Genomic DNA, 11,921 nt, shown 5'->3' on the forward strand with positions numbered 1-11,921 from the left:
CGACTACTCCTCTACCCCACCCTTCCATGGTGTCGGTGGTTCCATACCGATCTGCTCTGAATCCTGCCCACTGCATCAGATGTAATTCTGTGATTGAGGCCAGGCAGGTTAGATAGTAGAGGAACTGCAGAGTTGGAAAGCCTCGGGCCATATCCATTTATTGGAAGTTTGCAAAGACATGTGAGTAAATAAACAACAAAATGGAAAGAGCCAATAAACAAAGGAAAAATCTCCTTTTCACAGTGAAAGGCAAGGGAGCAGGAAAACCACACCTCACAGTGGTGAGACAGTGATCTGGGAGAATCACCACCAAGGGAAAGTACTAGCAGGCTTACATAGACCACATACATGTGGTGTTGCCACATGTCCCCACACCAATCAAGCAAAGTGCTTAGAGCCAGTAAACCAGTGAGCATGCCTAACAACAGCCGTTTTCCCCACAATGTGCCTCTCATAAGAGTGCTAGCACTCCTCAGTAAATCTTGTTCATGTATCTTCATCTTAGTCTTTTCCCATGAAATCCAACTTAAGACAGTTGGTATCAGGAGTGGTCCTAAGCAAGTAAACTCTAAAATGGGATTTGGGTGATAGATTACTCATCTGTTGGCTGACAAGTGGAACCCTATTATGGTATAGGTGGATATGGATAGTCTCTAACTTGCTTAAGTGATGCAATTAAAATTGGCAGCAGTGGTCAACTGGAATGGGTTACTAGTTGAAAGGATATGCACTAGAGCAATATCTCTGGCACTTGAGAGGTATGAGGGAAATATTAACTGTAAGCTCCACTGAATTGATCACCAAATCAAGACAGACTGTGAAAGCCACTGGGACCTCTTGAAAGCATTTAAGGAAACCATAATCTCTTGCATCCAGTGGGCATTAGAGTGGATGACCAGCTCAAATCTCAATTATATGAGTAGCAGAGCTTTAGAGAAGGTTGAATTCTTGACCCCAGTAGGTTTCCTATGCCCAGGTTAGGGTTCTTAAAAAAATTGGAGGGGGTAGCTCTGGCTGGATAGTTCAGTTGGTGAGAGCATCATCCTGAAGCACAGAGGTTGCCAATTCGACCCCTGGTCAGGGCACGTACGGGAACAGATAAATGTTCCTGTTTCTGCATGTGTATGTGTGTTTCCCTCTCTTGATAAAATCAATAAATTAAAAATATTTTTAAGAGGAGGGTGTTCCTGGCCCATGGCTCAGTGGATAGAGCGTCAGCTTGGTGTATGGATATCCTGGGTTCGATTCCCAATCTGGGCACACAGTAGAAGCGACCATCTACATCTCTTCCCCTCTCTCCCCATTCTTTCACTCTTCCCTTTATGCAGCTAGTGGCTCAATTGGTTCAAGCATGACCCCAGGTGCTGAGGATAGCTTGGTTGGTCTGGGCACATCAGCCTCAGGTGCTAAAAATAGGTTGGTTGGTCCAAGCATCAGCCCCAGACAGGGGTTGTCAGATGATCATGGTCATGGTGCATGCAGGATTCTGTCTCATTATCTCCCCTCCAAAGTATAAGAAAGGGAGAGGGGTAAAATCTTAACACTTCAGATAGGGATATATGGGTAGATGCAACTGAGTATCTTGAATCCTCAGATTTTTCTGAACTCTCTAAACCTACAGAATTGGCATATTTCTGGCTTACATAAAAGTCACACAAATACTTCAAAGGAGACAGATGCTTTACTCATCTCCTAAAGGATCTCTTCCCACCTGCTTTCCTGGCAATAGGGCCAAACACAAGAATCAAATTCTAGTAAAGCTCCAAAGAGGATATCTGACCCACTAAGTATTGATAAAGAGAAAGAAGACATGCTAAAGGAGTTTCAAAATCTGGTTAATCTGAATGTACTTGTAGAATTTGGTAACATTATACATGGGACTGAATACTCAGTGATAGATCAAGGGAGGTGGAACATAAAGTTAAATATGGGAGAATTTATTGATATAGGAGCACTTCCTGTGATGTAGGATTTAAATCCTGGCAAGATCCTAGAAGGGCATGAATACCCTCCTAGGATGATCCTATATGGCTTGGGGAAAATGATGGCCCACACTAAGAAAGATAAAAAATGCCAGCACAAGGCTTCACCTATGGTGGCACAGTGTATAAAGCATAGACCTGGAATGCTGAGATTTCTGGTTCGAAACACCAGCTTGCCCTATCAAGGCACATAGGAGAAGCGACTACTATAAATTGATGCTTCCTGCTTCTCTCCCAACACCTTCTCTCTCCTTCCTCTAAAAATAAATGAATAAAATCTTTAAAAAAATTTAAAAAGTGAGGCCCTAGCTGGGTTGGCTCAGTGGATAAGAGTGTTATCCCGGCGAGGTCACGGATTCAATCCCCAGTCAGGAGAAGCAACCAATTAGGGCACAATTAAGTAAAAAAAGTTGATGCTTCTCTCTCTCTCTCTCAACTCAATGGAAAAAATTTATTTTTATTTATTTATTTTTAGCGAGAGACAGAGACAGACAGGAAGGGAGAGAGATGAGAAGCATCAACTTGTACTTATGTCACTTTAGTTGCTCATTGATTGCTTCTCATGCATGCCTTGACCAGGGGGCTCCAGTAGAGCCAGTGACCCCTTGCTCAAGCTAGTGACCTCGAGGTCTCGAATCTGGGTTCTCAGTGTCTCAGGTCGACGCTCTATCCACTGCACCACCACATGGTCAGGCTCAACAGAAAATTTTAAAGAGAGAAGAGAATAGCCTGACTAGGCAGTGGCGCAGTGGATAGAGCATCGGTCTGGGACACGGAGGACCCACGTTTGAAACCCCAAGGTTGCCAGCTTGAGCGCAGGCTCATCCGGCCTGAGCACCAGCTCACCAGCTTGAGTGAGGGGTCGCTGGCTTGAGCATGGGATCATAGACATGACCCCTTGGTCGCTGGCTTGAGCCCAAAGGTCACTGACTTTAAGCCCAAGGTCATTGGCTTGAGCCCAAGGTCACTGGCTTGAGCAAGGGGTCACTTGCTCTGCTGGAGCCGCACCACCCCGGGTCAAGGCACATATGAGAAAGCAATCAATGAACAACTAAGGTGCTGTAATAAAGAATCAATGCTTCTCATCTCTCTCCCTTCCTGTCTGTCCCTCTCTCCGACTCTATGTCTTTGTCAAAAAAGAAAAAAAAAAGTTTGACCTGTGTTGGCGTAGTGGCTAAAGCATCTACCTGGAACACTGAGGTTGCTGGTTCAAAATCCTAGGCTTGCCTGGTCAAGGCACATATGGGAGTTGATACTTCCTGCTCCTCCCTCCCTTCTCTCTCTCTGTCCTTCTCCTCTCCAGAAAGTGAATTTTTTTTTAAAAAAAGAAAAGAAAAGAAAGAGCCTGACCAGGTGGTGGCACAGTGAATAGAGCGTCGGACTGGGATGCAGAGGACCCAGGTTCGAAACCCCGAGGTCGCCAGCTTGAGCGAGGGCTCATCTGGTTTGAGCAAAAGCCTACCAACTTGGACCCAAGGTCGCTGGATCCATCAAGGGGTTATTCGTTCTGCTGAAGGCCCGTGGTCAAGGCACATATGAGAAAGCAATCAATGAACAACTAAGGTGTTGCAATGCGCAATGAAAAAAAAAACTAATGATTGATGCTTCTCATCTCTCTCTGTTCCTGTCTGTCTGTCCCTGTCTATCCCTCTCTCTGACTCACTCTCTGTCTCTGTAATAAATAAATAAATAAATAAATAAATAAATAAATAAATAAAAATAAAAAAAAGAAAGAAAAGAGAATACTTAGACCTTTTGAGGATATTTGGGCAAATGATCTGAATTAACAGTGAGAGTTGACAACTCAAAGTTATACATACCATGACCCCTTTGTTAGAGTAGGAGCATATGGGGTTCTGATAATAAATGGAGTTCCAGCTCAGGTCTGGTTCACCTTATATTCACTGAGACCATGGATCCACCCAGTGGTCATTTCCCCATATATATGTATCATATAATTGAAATGGATACCCTTTGATGTTGCAAAACATTCACTTTGGTTTCTGAACCCATTGAGTAAGTGATGACGGCCAAGTGGAGACCTGAAACTGCCCCACATCAAAATAATAAATTTTCCAACCTGGGCCGGTTCACCCCTCCTTAGGCAACCTGGTGGTCCCGCTCCCGGGAGGTCACCATATTGATGCCGAACTTAGTGTGGACACCCGATCGGCATAGCGCACTGCAGCCCAGAACTCCTGGGCTCAAGCGATCCTCCCGCCTCAGCCTCCCGAGTAGCTGGGACTACAGGTGCGCACCACCACGCCCGGCGCAGAATAATAAATTTTAAAAACCAACCAGCATAACCTAGGGAAAATGGAAGAGATCAGTGCCACCCTCAGAGACTTAGAGAATACAGGAGAGGTGGCAGCTGTTATACTACCAGTTTGGCTCCTACAAAAACCGAATAGATCATGGCAGGTGGCAGTGATCTACCATAAACTTAACCAAAAACTAACTCCAATTGCAGTTGCTGTATTTTATATGGTAACTTTGTAGAGTAGTTTAATAAAGCCTGTGGCTGGTGGTATGTAGTCATCAATCAGGTAAATATGTTGTTTTCCATCCCAATCAGATCAGAAAAGAGGATCAGGCCTTGGCCAGTTTGCTCAGTAGATAGAGCATCAGCTCCGCATATGGACATCCCAGGTTTGATTCCTACTCAGGGCACACAAGAGAAGCCACTATCTGATTCTCTCGCCCTCTCTCTCCCTCTTCCACTCCTGTAGCCAATGGCTTCATTGGTTCAAGCATCAGCCCCAGGCGCTGAGGATGGCTCAGTGGATCCAGGCATCAGCCTCAGGTGCTAAAAATAGCTCAGTTGACTTGAATATCATCCCCAGACAGGGGTTGCTGGGTGGATCCTGGTTAGGGCACATGTGGGAGTCTGTCTCACTATCTCCCCTCCTCTCACTTAGAAAAAGAAAAAAGGGAGGAAGAAAGGAAGGAAGGGAGGGAGACGGAACTGTCTTGCCCTTTCTCAGCAGGTTTCCTGCAATATCGATTGCCTAGTTAAAGGATACAATGTCCTGACCTCTTTGCCTTAATTTGGGACAACTTGAAAGAGTTATCTCTATTTCAGAATTCCTTGGAGAATACTAGGATTAGTTAAGGGCTCAGCTACAACCACATCGTGTCAGCTACTCCCTTCCACTCAAACCTGTTTCCTTCACTTCCCTGTAGGCGGATCTCCCAAGAACACTCTCAAATAAATCTTCTGCATGAAATTCCCTACAAGAGAGTCTATTTCTAGGAGCACACAATCTAAGACACTTAGTCTTCCCAAACTGACACACTTCCTCCCATTAGCCACCCTCCTTCAGCCTTTCATGTTAAAGAATATAAAATGTCACCATATCCCTCTTCTTGCATCTATCACTTTAAAGATTAGTTTTGTCTGACCTGTGGTGGTGCAGTGGATACAGTGACGACCTGGAATGCTGAGGTTGCCAGCTGGAGACCCCAAGTTTGCTTGGTCAAGGCACATAGAAGGAGCAACTGGGAGTTGATGCTTCCCATTCCTCCCCCCACCCCCATCTTTCTCTCTCTCTCTCCTCTGTAGAATCAATTAATAAAATCTTTTTTAAAAAGAAAGATCTGCCTGACCAGGTGGTGGCGCTATAAATAGAGTGTTGGTCTGGGATGCTGAGGACTTAGGTTCAAAACCGTAAGGTCACTGGCTTGAGTGTGGGCTCATCAAGCTCAGTGCCGGTTCACTAGCTTGAGTGCAGCGTTGCTGGTTTGAACGTGGGATCATAGACATAACCCCATGGTCGCTGGCTTAAGCTCAAAGGTCTCTGGCTTAAACCCTAAGGTCGCTGGCTTGAGCAAGGGGACACTGACTTAGCTGGAGCTCTCCGGTCAAGGCACATATGAGAAAGCAATCATTGAACAACTAAGGTGCTGCAACTACGAGTTGATGTTTCTCATCTCTCTCCCTTCCTGTGTCTCTCTCATCAAAAAAAAAGAAAAAAAAATCAACCAATGAATGCATAAATATGTATAGCAACAAATCAAGGTTTCTTCCTCTCTAAAATCAGTAATTATTTTTTAAAGAAGAGAGACTAGAAAGACCAACACAGGACTATACGTTATCTGTATCTGTTTTGTAATATTAGTACATATATATGAAAATATATTTTTTCAAATAGGAATAAAATTGGTCCCCTGATTCATACCATATAGGATGATAAATTCCAGGTGGATTTAAAAACCTAAATTTAAAAGGCAAAACTAGAGAACTTGTAGAGAATAATGAAGGAAAGTATCCTTTTAACCTTGGGTTAAGAAAGATTTCTATTTTTTTTTTAAAGATTTTATTTATTGATTTTAGGGAAAGGAGAGAGAAGGAAAGGTGGAGGAACAGCTGAAAGCATCAACTCATAGTTGCTGCTTTTCTTTTCTTTTCTTTTTTTTTTTTTAACAGGGACAGAGAGTCAGAGAGAGGGATAGATAGGGACAGACAGACAGGAACGGAGAGAGATGAGAAGCATCAATCATCAGTTTTTTGTTGCAACACCTTAGTTGTTCATTGATTGCTTTCTCATATGTGCCTTGACCGCGGGCCTTCAGCAGACCAAGTAACCCCTTGCTCGAGCCAGTGACCTTGGGTCCAAGCTGGTAAGCTTTTGCTCAAACCAGATGAGCCCATTCTCAAGCCGACGACCTCGGGATCTCAAACCTGGGTCCTTCCGCATCCCAGTCCGATGCTCTATCCACTGCGCCACCGCCTGGTCAGGCATAGTTGCTGCTTTTCGTATGCGCCTTGATCAGGCAAGGCCAGGGTTTCTAATCAGCGACTTCAGTATTCCAGGTCGACACTTTACCCACTGCACCACCACTGGTCAGGCTAGAGATTTCTAAAAATATAAAGAATACTAATATTGGCCCTGGCTGGGTGGCTCAGTGGTAGAGCATCAGCCTGGTGTGTGGAAGTCCTGGGTTCGATTCTCAGTCAGGACATACAGGAGAAGCAACTATCTGCTTCTCTACCCTCCTCACCCCACAGCCAGGGCTTGATTGGTTCGAGCACACTGGCCCCAGGCACTGAGGATAGCTCCATGGAGCCTCCATATCAGGTGCTAAAAATAGCTCAGTTACAAGCATGGCCCCAGATGGGCAGATCATTGGCCCCAGATAGGGATCACCGGGTGGATTCCAGTTGGGGTGCATGCAGAATCTGTTTATCTCCCCTCCTCTCACATGGAAAATAAGAAAAAGAATTACTAACCGTAAGTGACAAGATCAATTTAGCTTCAATAAATCAACTTCTGTTCACCATTCTTGTTATATGCCTCTTTAGAAAAATCTATTTTTTTATTATTATTATTTTTTCTACAGAGACAGAGAGAGAGTCAGAGAGAGGGATAGAGAGGGACAGACAGACAGGTACGGAGAGATGAGAAGCATCAATCATTAGTTTTTCGTTGAGCATTGCAACACCTTAATTGTTCATTGCCTTCTCATACGTGCCTTGACCGTGGGCCTTCAGCAGACCAAGTAACCCTTTGCTCGAGCCAGCGACCTTGGGCTCAAGCTGGTGAGCTTTTGCTCAAACCACATGAGCCCTCGCTCAAGCTGGCGACCTTGGGGTCTAGAACCTGGGTCTTCCACATCCCAGTCAGACGCTCTATCCACTGCACCACCGTCCGGCCAGGCTAGAAAAATCCCTTTAATTTCATTTTAGTGAGATTGCCAGAGCACAGAGATAAATAAATTTATAAGATCTGCTACTCTAAATCATAGTGCTCAAAACTTTTTAAATGATAACCTGACCAGGCGGTGGCGCAGTAGATAGAGCATGTCTGGGACACTGAGGATCCAGGTGTGAAACTCTAAGGTCGCCGGCTTAAGTGTGGGCTCATCTTGCTTGAGCACAGGCTCACCAGCTTGAGTGCAGGATGGCCAGCTTGAGCATGGGATCATAGATATGACTTCATGGTTGCTGGCTTGAAGCCTAAGGTCCCTGGCTTGAGCAAGAGGTCACTGACTTGGCTGCAGCCAGGTCAAGGCATATGAGAAAGCAATTAATGAACAACTAAGGTGCCCCAACTATGAGCGGATGCTTCTTATCTCTCTCCCATCCTGTCCATCTGTTGTCAATCCCTGTCTGTATCACTCTCATTCTCCTCTCTCTCTCTCTCAGTGAAAAAAAAACAAAATAAAAAACTTTTTAAATGATAAAAGGCTCCAGAAATGTTTGTGCTCAGTTATCCAACATATATAATTTTTTTTTTTTTTTTTTTGCATTTTTCTGAAGCTGGAAACAGGGAGAGACAGTCAGACAGACTCCCGCATGTGCCCGACTGGGATCCACCCGGCACGCCCACCATGGGGCGATGCTCTGCCCACCAGGGGGCGATGCTCTGCCCATCCTGGGCGTCACCATGTTGCGACCAGAGCCACTCTAGCGCCTGAGGCACAGGCCACAGAGCCATCCCAAGCGCCCGGGCCATCCCTGCTCCAGTGGAGCCTTGGCTGCTGGAGGGGAAGAGAGAGACAGAGAAGAAGGTGCGGCAGAGGGGTGGAGAAGCAAATGGGCGCTTCTCCTGTGTGCCCTGGCCGGGAATCGAACCCGGGTCCTCCGCACGCTAGGCCGACGCTCTACCGCTGAGCCAACCGGCCAGGGCCAACATATATAATATTTTAAAAAATAAGAGCATAGCCATTAAAAGGAAGAAGTATTTGCACATGTATAGTACTTCCTTAAATTATCTCATGAACTATCCAATCATAGTGATCCCACACCAAGGGAAGCAATTATCCTCTACACTTCCAAACACAATTCTTTTCTTTGGGAATCTTATGCATCCCTGTCTAGAAATTCTCCTGGTATTATTTCTAGTTATCCTATCTCCTCCAAAAGGAAACGTATTTTCTACTGCTACCTTACCCTTATTTATCAAATCAGGTTTTGGAAGTGGAACAAAATATAAAGAACTAGGACAAGGTTTTGGACCAAGATAATTTAAGGAAACCTGGATGGTGCTAGAAAGTGAAACAGCCTTGACAAAACCAAGACTGAGAAATGACCATAAATAAAGGTTTTATTGCTCAGTTTAGATGAGTAACATACTGATGTACCCCCAACTCACTGTTCCACAAACCCAAGGCCCTGAGGTGGTGGGAGAAGCTAAACCCATTGATGGTGAGAAAAGGATGGGAGGTGAGAAGAACCTGAAGGCCTCTGAGGGTTAACAAGGCTACCGGGACCGGAACCAACGGCCTAGGAATAAATCCAGGATGGAAAAGGCATCATCCACAGCTGTAGGTGTTGATGATTCTGGATCTAAGGAAGAAAGTGATACACACAGATACACTAAGTGACAGAGACTGGGCAGAGGCAAAGGATGAGAATAATAAAGGGTAAAAGAGTAAGGGTTTCCCTTTCCCAAGGAATTAAGGGGACTACTTTGATTCACACCCTCCACTTACCATCTCTAGAACTGCCGTCTGCTTCTTGATGGGTTACTGTGGTCTCTGTCCGTCCCTCACTGTCCACCACAGTCCGGCACTCCTCTACTGTCTATATAAGGAAAAGCCCCCACCATATCCCTAACATTATTAGAGATGAGTTTACTGGTTTCTTTACAAAGATTCCTCTGTCCAGGGCTTCAGCTCCCTTTACCATTCCCTTTATCTGGCTACAGTTCCCTTTACCCCTCTCTCCCAACTCACCCCATCTGGCCTAGTTATCTTGGTCACAGAGACACTCTTGAAATAAGATTTGGGCTGGGGCTGCAGAAGTGGGCCAAGGCCCTCCTGGGAAACCTGGGAATCGAGATCTAGAAGGGCAGAGAGAGGAAAAAGGAAAGAAAGTCTAAGGGAAAGAAAGGGATAAGTGTGTCAGGAAGAAACTTTAGGGAGAGAGAACAGATGGAACTTCTGAAGAACAAGAGGGCTGGTAAATGTCCTCTCCCTCCAGACTCACCCTTGTCCTCTTTGGCTCTAGAATGGGGGGTCACAGGCCACATATCATCAAACTGCAGAAGAAGCCAAAGTAGATGAAATGATACTTCTCAATCTGCAACTTGAGGAGTCAAAGAACCCAAACTATTCCAAGTTCCAAAACCACCTTCCCCTACCCCAATTACTCCCCCACCCCAGGAGAAAGAATCCCATCAATATAGCTTAATCAGCCCTCCTCCTTCCTAGCTAATTTATGTATCCTACCAAAAAGCCTTCCTGAACTGATACTTTCCTGTCCTCCCCCAACAATCCTGCCTTGTGCAAGAATCATATTGATCAGTGATTTTTCTTTTTTTTTTAGAAAAAAAAAAAAAAGAACTCTCATTTCCCCCCAAAGAAAATCCTACAAGAAGCTTAATATAGGAAAGAGATAAATATACACTAGTGGAGGGGCCAAGATTTCAACCAAAGTCTGCTAGTTTCCAACAAGGATTCCAATCTTTGCACAAGCTCTCCTTTCAGGCTCAGATGTACTCACCCTATGAAAAGGTCTCTGGGAGCCCCAACCTGGTGCTGGTTTGGGGGAGTCAGTTCTTCCATCACTCTCCAAGACCCCCCCAAAGATCCTGGGATGATGACTATCTGGATACTTAAGCATCGAGTCCCGAAGTGTCTGTCCCTTCTGCGGTCGCTCACCAGGTGCCTCTGACTCAGAACCTGGAAGTTCTGAAGAAAGGTGGCAGGTGCATGGATGCTGGAGGTGGGAAAGGACTTGGGATCTTTTTCTTTTTTTTTTTTTTTTGTATTTTTCTGAAGTTGGAAACGGGGAGGCAGTCAGACTCCCGCATGCGCCCTCCCTTGAAATCATCAGTCTTTTCACAATTCCCACCCTCCAACTACTTTCTAAAGGCTCCTATTTCACCCACCAACCCAGTAGAAACTGTAAGTTCTCCCTCAGAGGCAGCCACACACCGGGAGGACGAGAAGGCAAGGTCCAGGCCCCCATCTCGCTGAAGATGTTATTAAAATCTCGTACTAAGTCATCAAAGCCGAAGTTATCGTGGAAACGCATCCCTCCTCCAGGGCTGAAGCTGAAGCCGAAGCCAAATTCCTCAGGAGGCTGGGGACCCTCAAACCTCGAGCTCTCACGGCCCCAGGTGGCTGCTTCATCCTCCTCCTCCTCATCATCATCCTCATCTTCATCTCGAGTCATCCCTCCAAAAAAGGGATCTCTGTGTCTGGGGTGGAGGTAAATTGGCCACCAAAATTTCAGCACTCACTATTTAAACCATAAAATCAACTCGTGGGTGGCAAAGTGGATCAGGATTAGGTAGGTGTCTGGGAAGCTGAAGTGAGGGTAGAAGACTGACCATTGGGGTTTAATATTTAATCTAAGTCGATCCTCATCTCCCGGTTCCCCCCAAACACCTCCCTTTGGCTTTTCGTCAGTGGCCCCTAGCTTCTCCCCTCTCCCAAGATCCTGCATACTTGCTCACAGTCCTCTACCCCAAGCCCCATTGTCTTCCCCACCCGGACCCTGTTGCATCACTCCGGATTGGAGAAAAGCTTTTCAATTCTCTTAACGACCGTCTTGGTTACTGTCGTGGGCTGAGTGCTTAATGTTGTAACTTCTGTCCTCTCCACAGGAGTTGAAGGAGTAGGGGAAGAGAACGCTTTTCCAACAATATATTAGAGGTCAAGCTCCCGTCAGAAGACCCTCCCCACCCCCACCCCGATCCTAACCGGACCTTCTCTTACCTGTGAGGTGCAGAAAAGCTGAAAAAACCTCGAAAAAGGTCAAAGAGGCTCATTCCCGTAGTGGGATTCGAACCGCCGAAACCCACCTTAGGTTCATTTACACCTGGCGGAGTAACCTGCGCTCTGCCGGAAATTGAGCAAAAGCTCAGCTCACGCAGCCGGAAAACAAACCTGAGATCCGGACACCCTGTCGCAAAACGACCGTAAGTGGGACATGGGTAGGGGTGGAGCCACGGTCTTCTTATTACATTCCAAAAGGTTTCACTTTACAGC

At 45.7% G+C, this 11,921-nt stretch overlaps 1 protein-coding gene across 2 annotated transcripts; it reads right to left on the reverse strand.

The window, feature by feature from the left end:
- Positions 1-9,010: 9,010 nt before the first annotated feature.
- Positions 9,011-11,821, reverse strand: HAX1 (HCLS1 associated protein X-1). 2 transcript variants are annotated; one of them, XM_066362412.1, is made up of 7 exons: positions 11,649-11,821; positions 10,863-11,128; positions 10,429-10,616; positions 9,913-9,964; positions 9,660-9,766; positions 9,417-9,507; positions 9,011-9,270 (listed from the first exon to the last, which is right to left on the reverse strand). In XM_066362412.1, the coding sequence occupies exons 1-7, from the start codon at positions 11,699-11,701 to the stop codon at positions 9,185-9,187; spliced, it is 843 nt and encodes a 280-aa protein (XP_066218509.1). In that variant the 5' UTR covers positions 11,702-11,821; the 3' UTR covers positions 9,011-9,184. The 2 variants fall into 2 exon arrangements, with proteins under 2 accessions (XP_066218509.1, XP_066218510.1); XM_066362413.1 differs by having other exon boundaries at positions 10,863-11,105; positions 11,649-11,814.
- Between the last annotated feature and the right edge of the window lie 100 nt (positions 11,822-11,921).

Source organism: Saccopteryx leptura, chromosome 2 (genome assembly GCF_036850995.1).
Source record: "Saccopteryx leptura isolate mSacLep1 chromosome 2, mSacLep1_pri_phased_curated, whole genome shotgun sequence".
NCBI lineage: Eukaryota > Metazoa > Chordata > Mammalia > Chiroptera > Emballonuridae > Saccopteryx > Saccopteryx leptura.

Coding starts and splice junctions, on each gene's coding strand:
- HAX1 (XM_066362412.1), bottom strand. CDS start 11,701: ATGAGCCTCTTTGACCTTTTTCGAGGTTTTTTCAGCTTTTCTGCACCT. Junction 11,129..11,648: donor AGCTTTTCTGCACCTCACAG/GTAAGAGAAGGT, acceptor CCTCCACCCCAG/ACACAGAGATCCCTTTTTTG. Junction 9,271..9,416: donor AGACGGCAGTTCTAGAGATG/GTAAGTGGAGGG, acceptor TTTCTTCCTTAG/ATCCAGAATCATCAACACCT.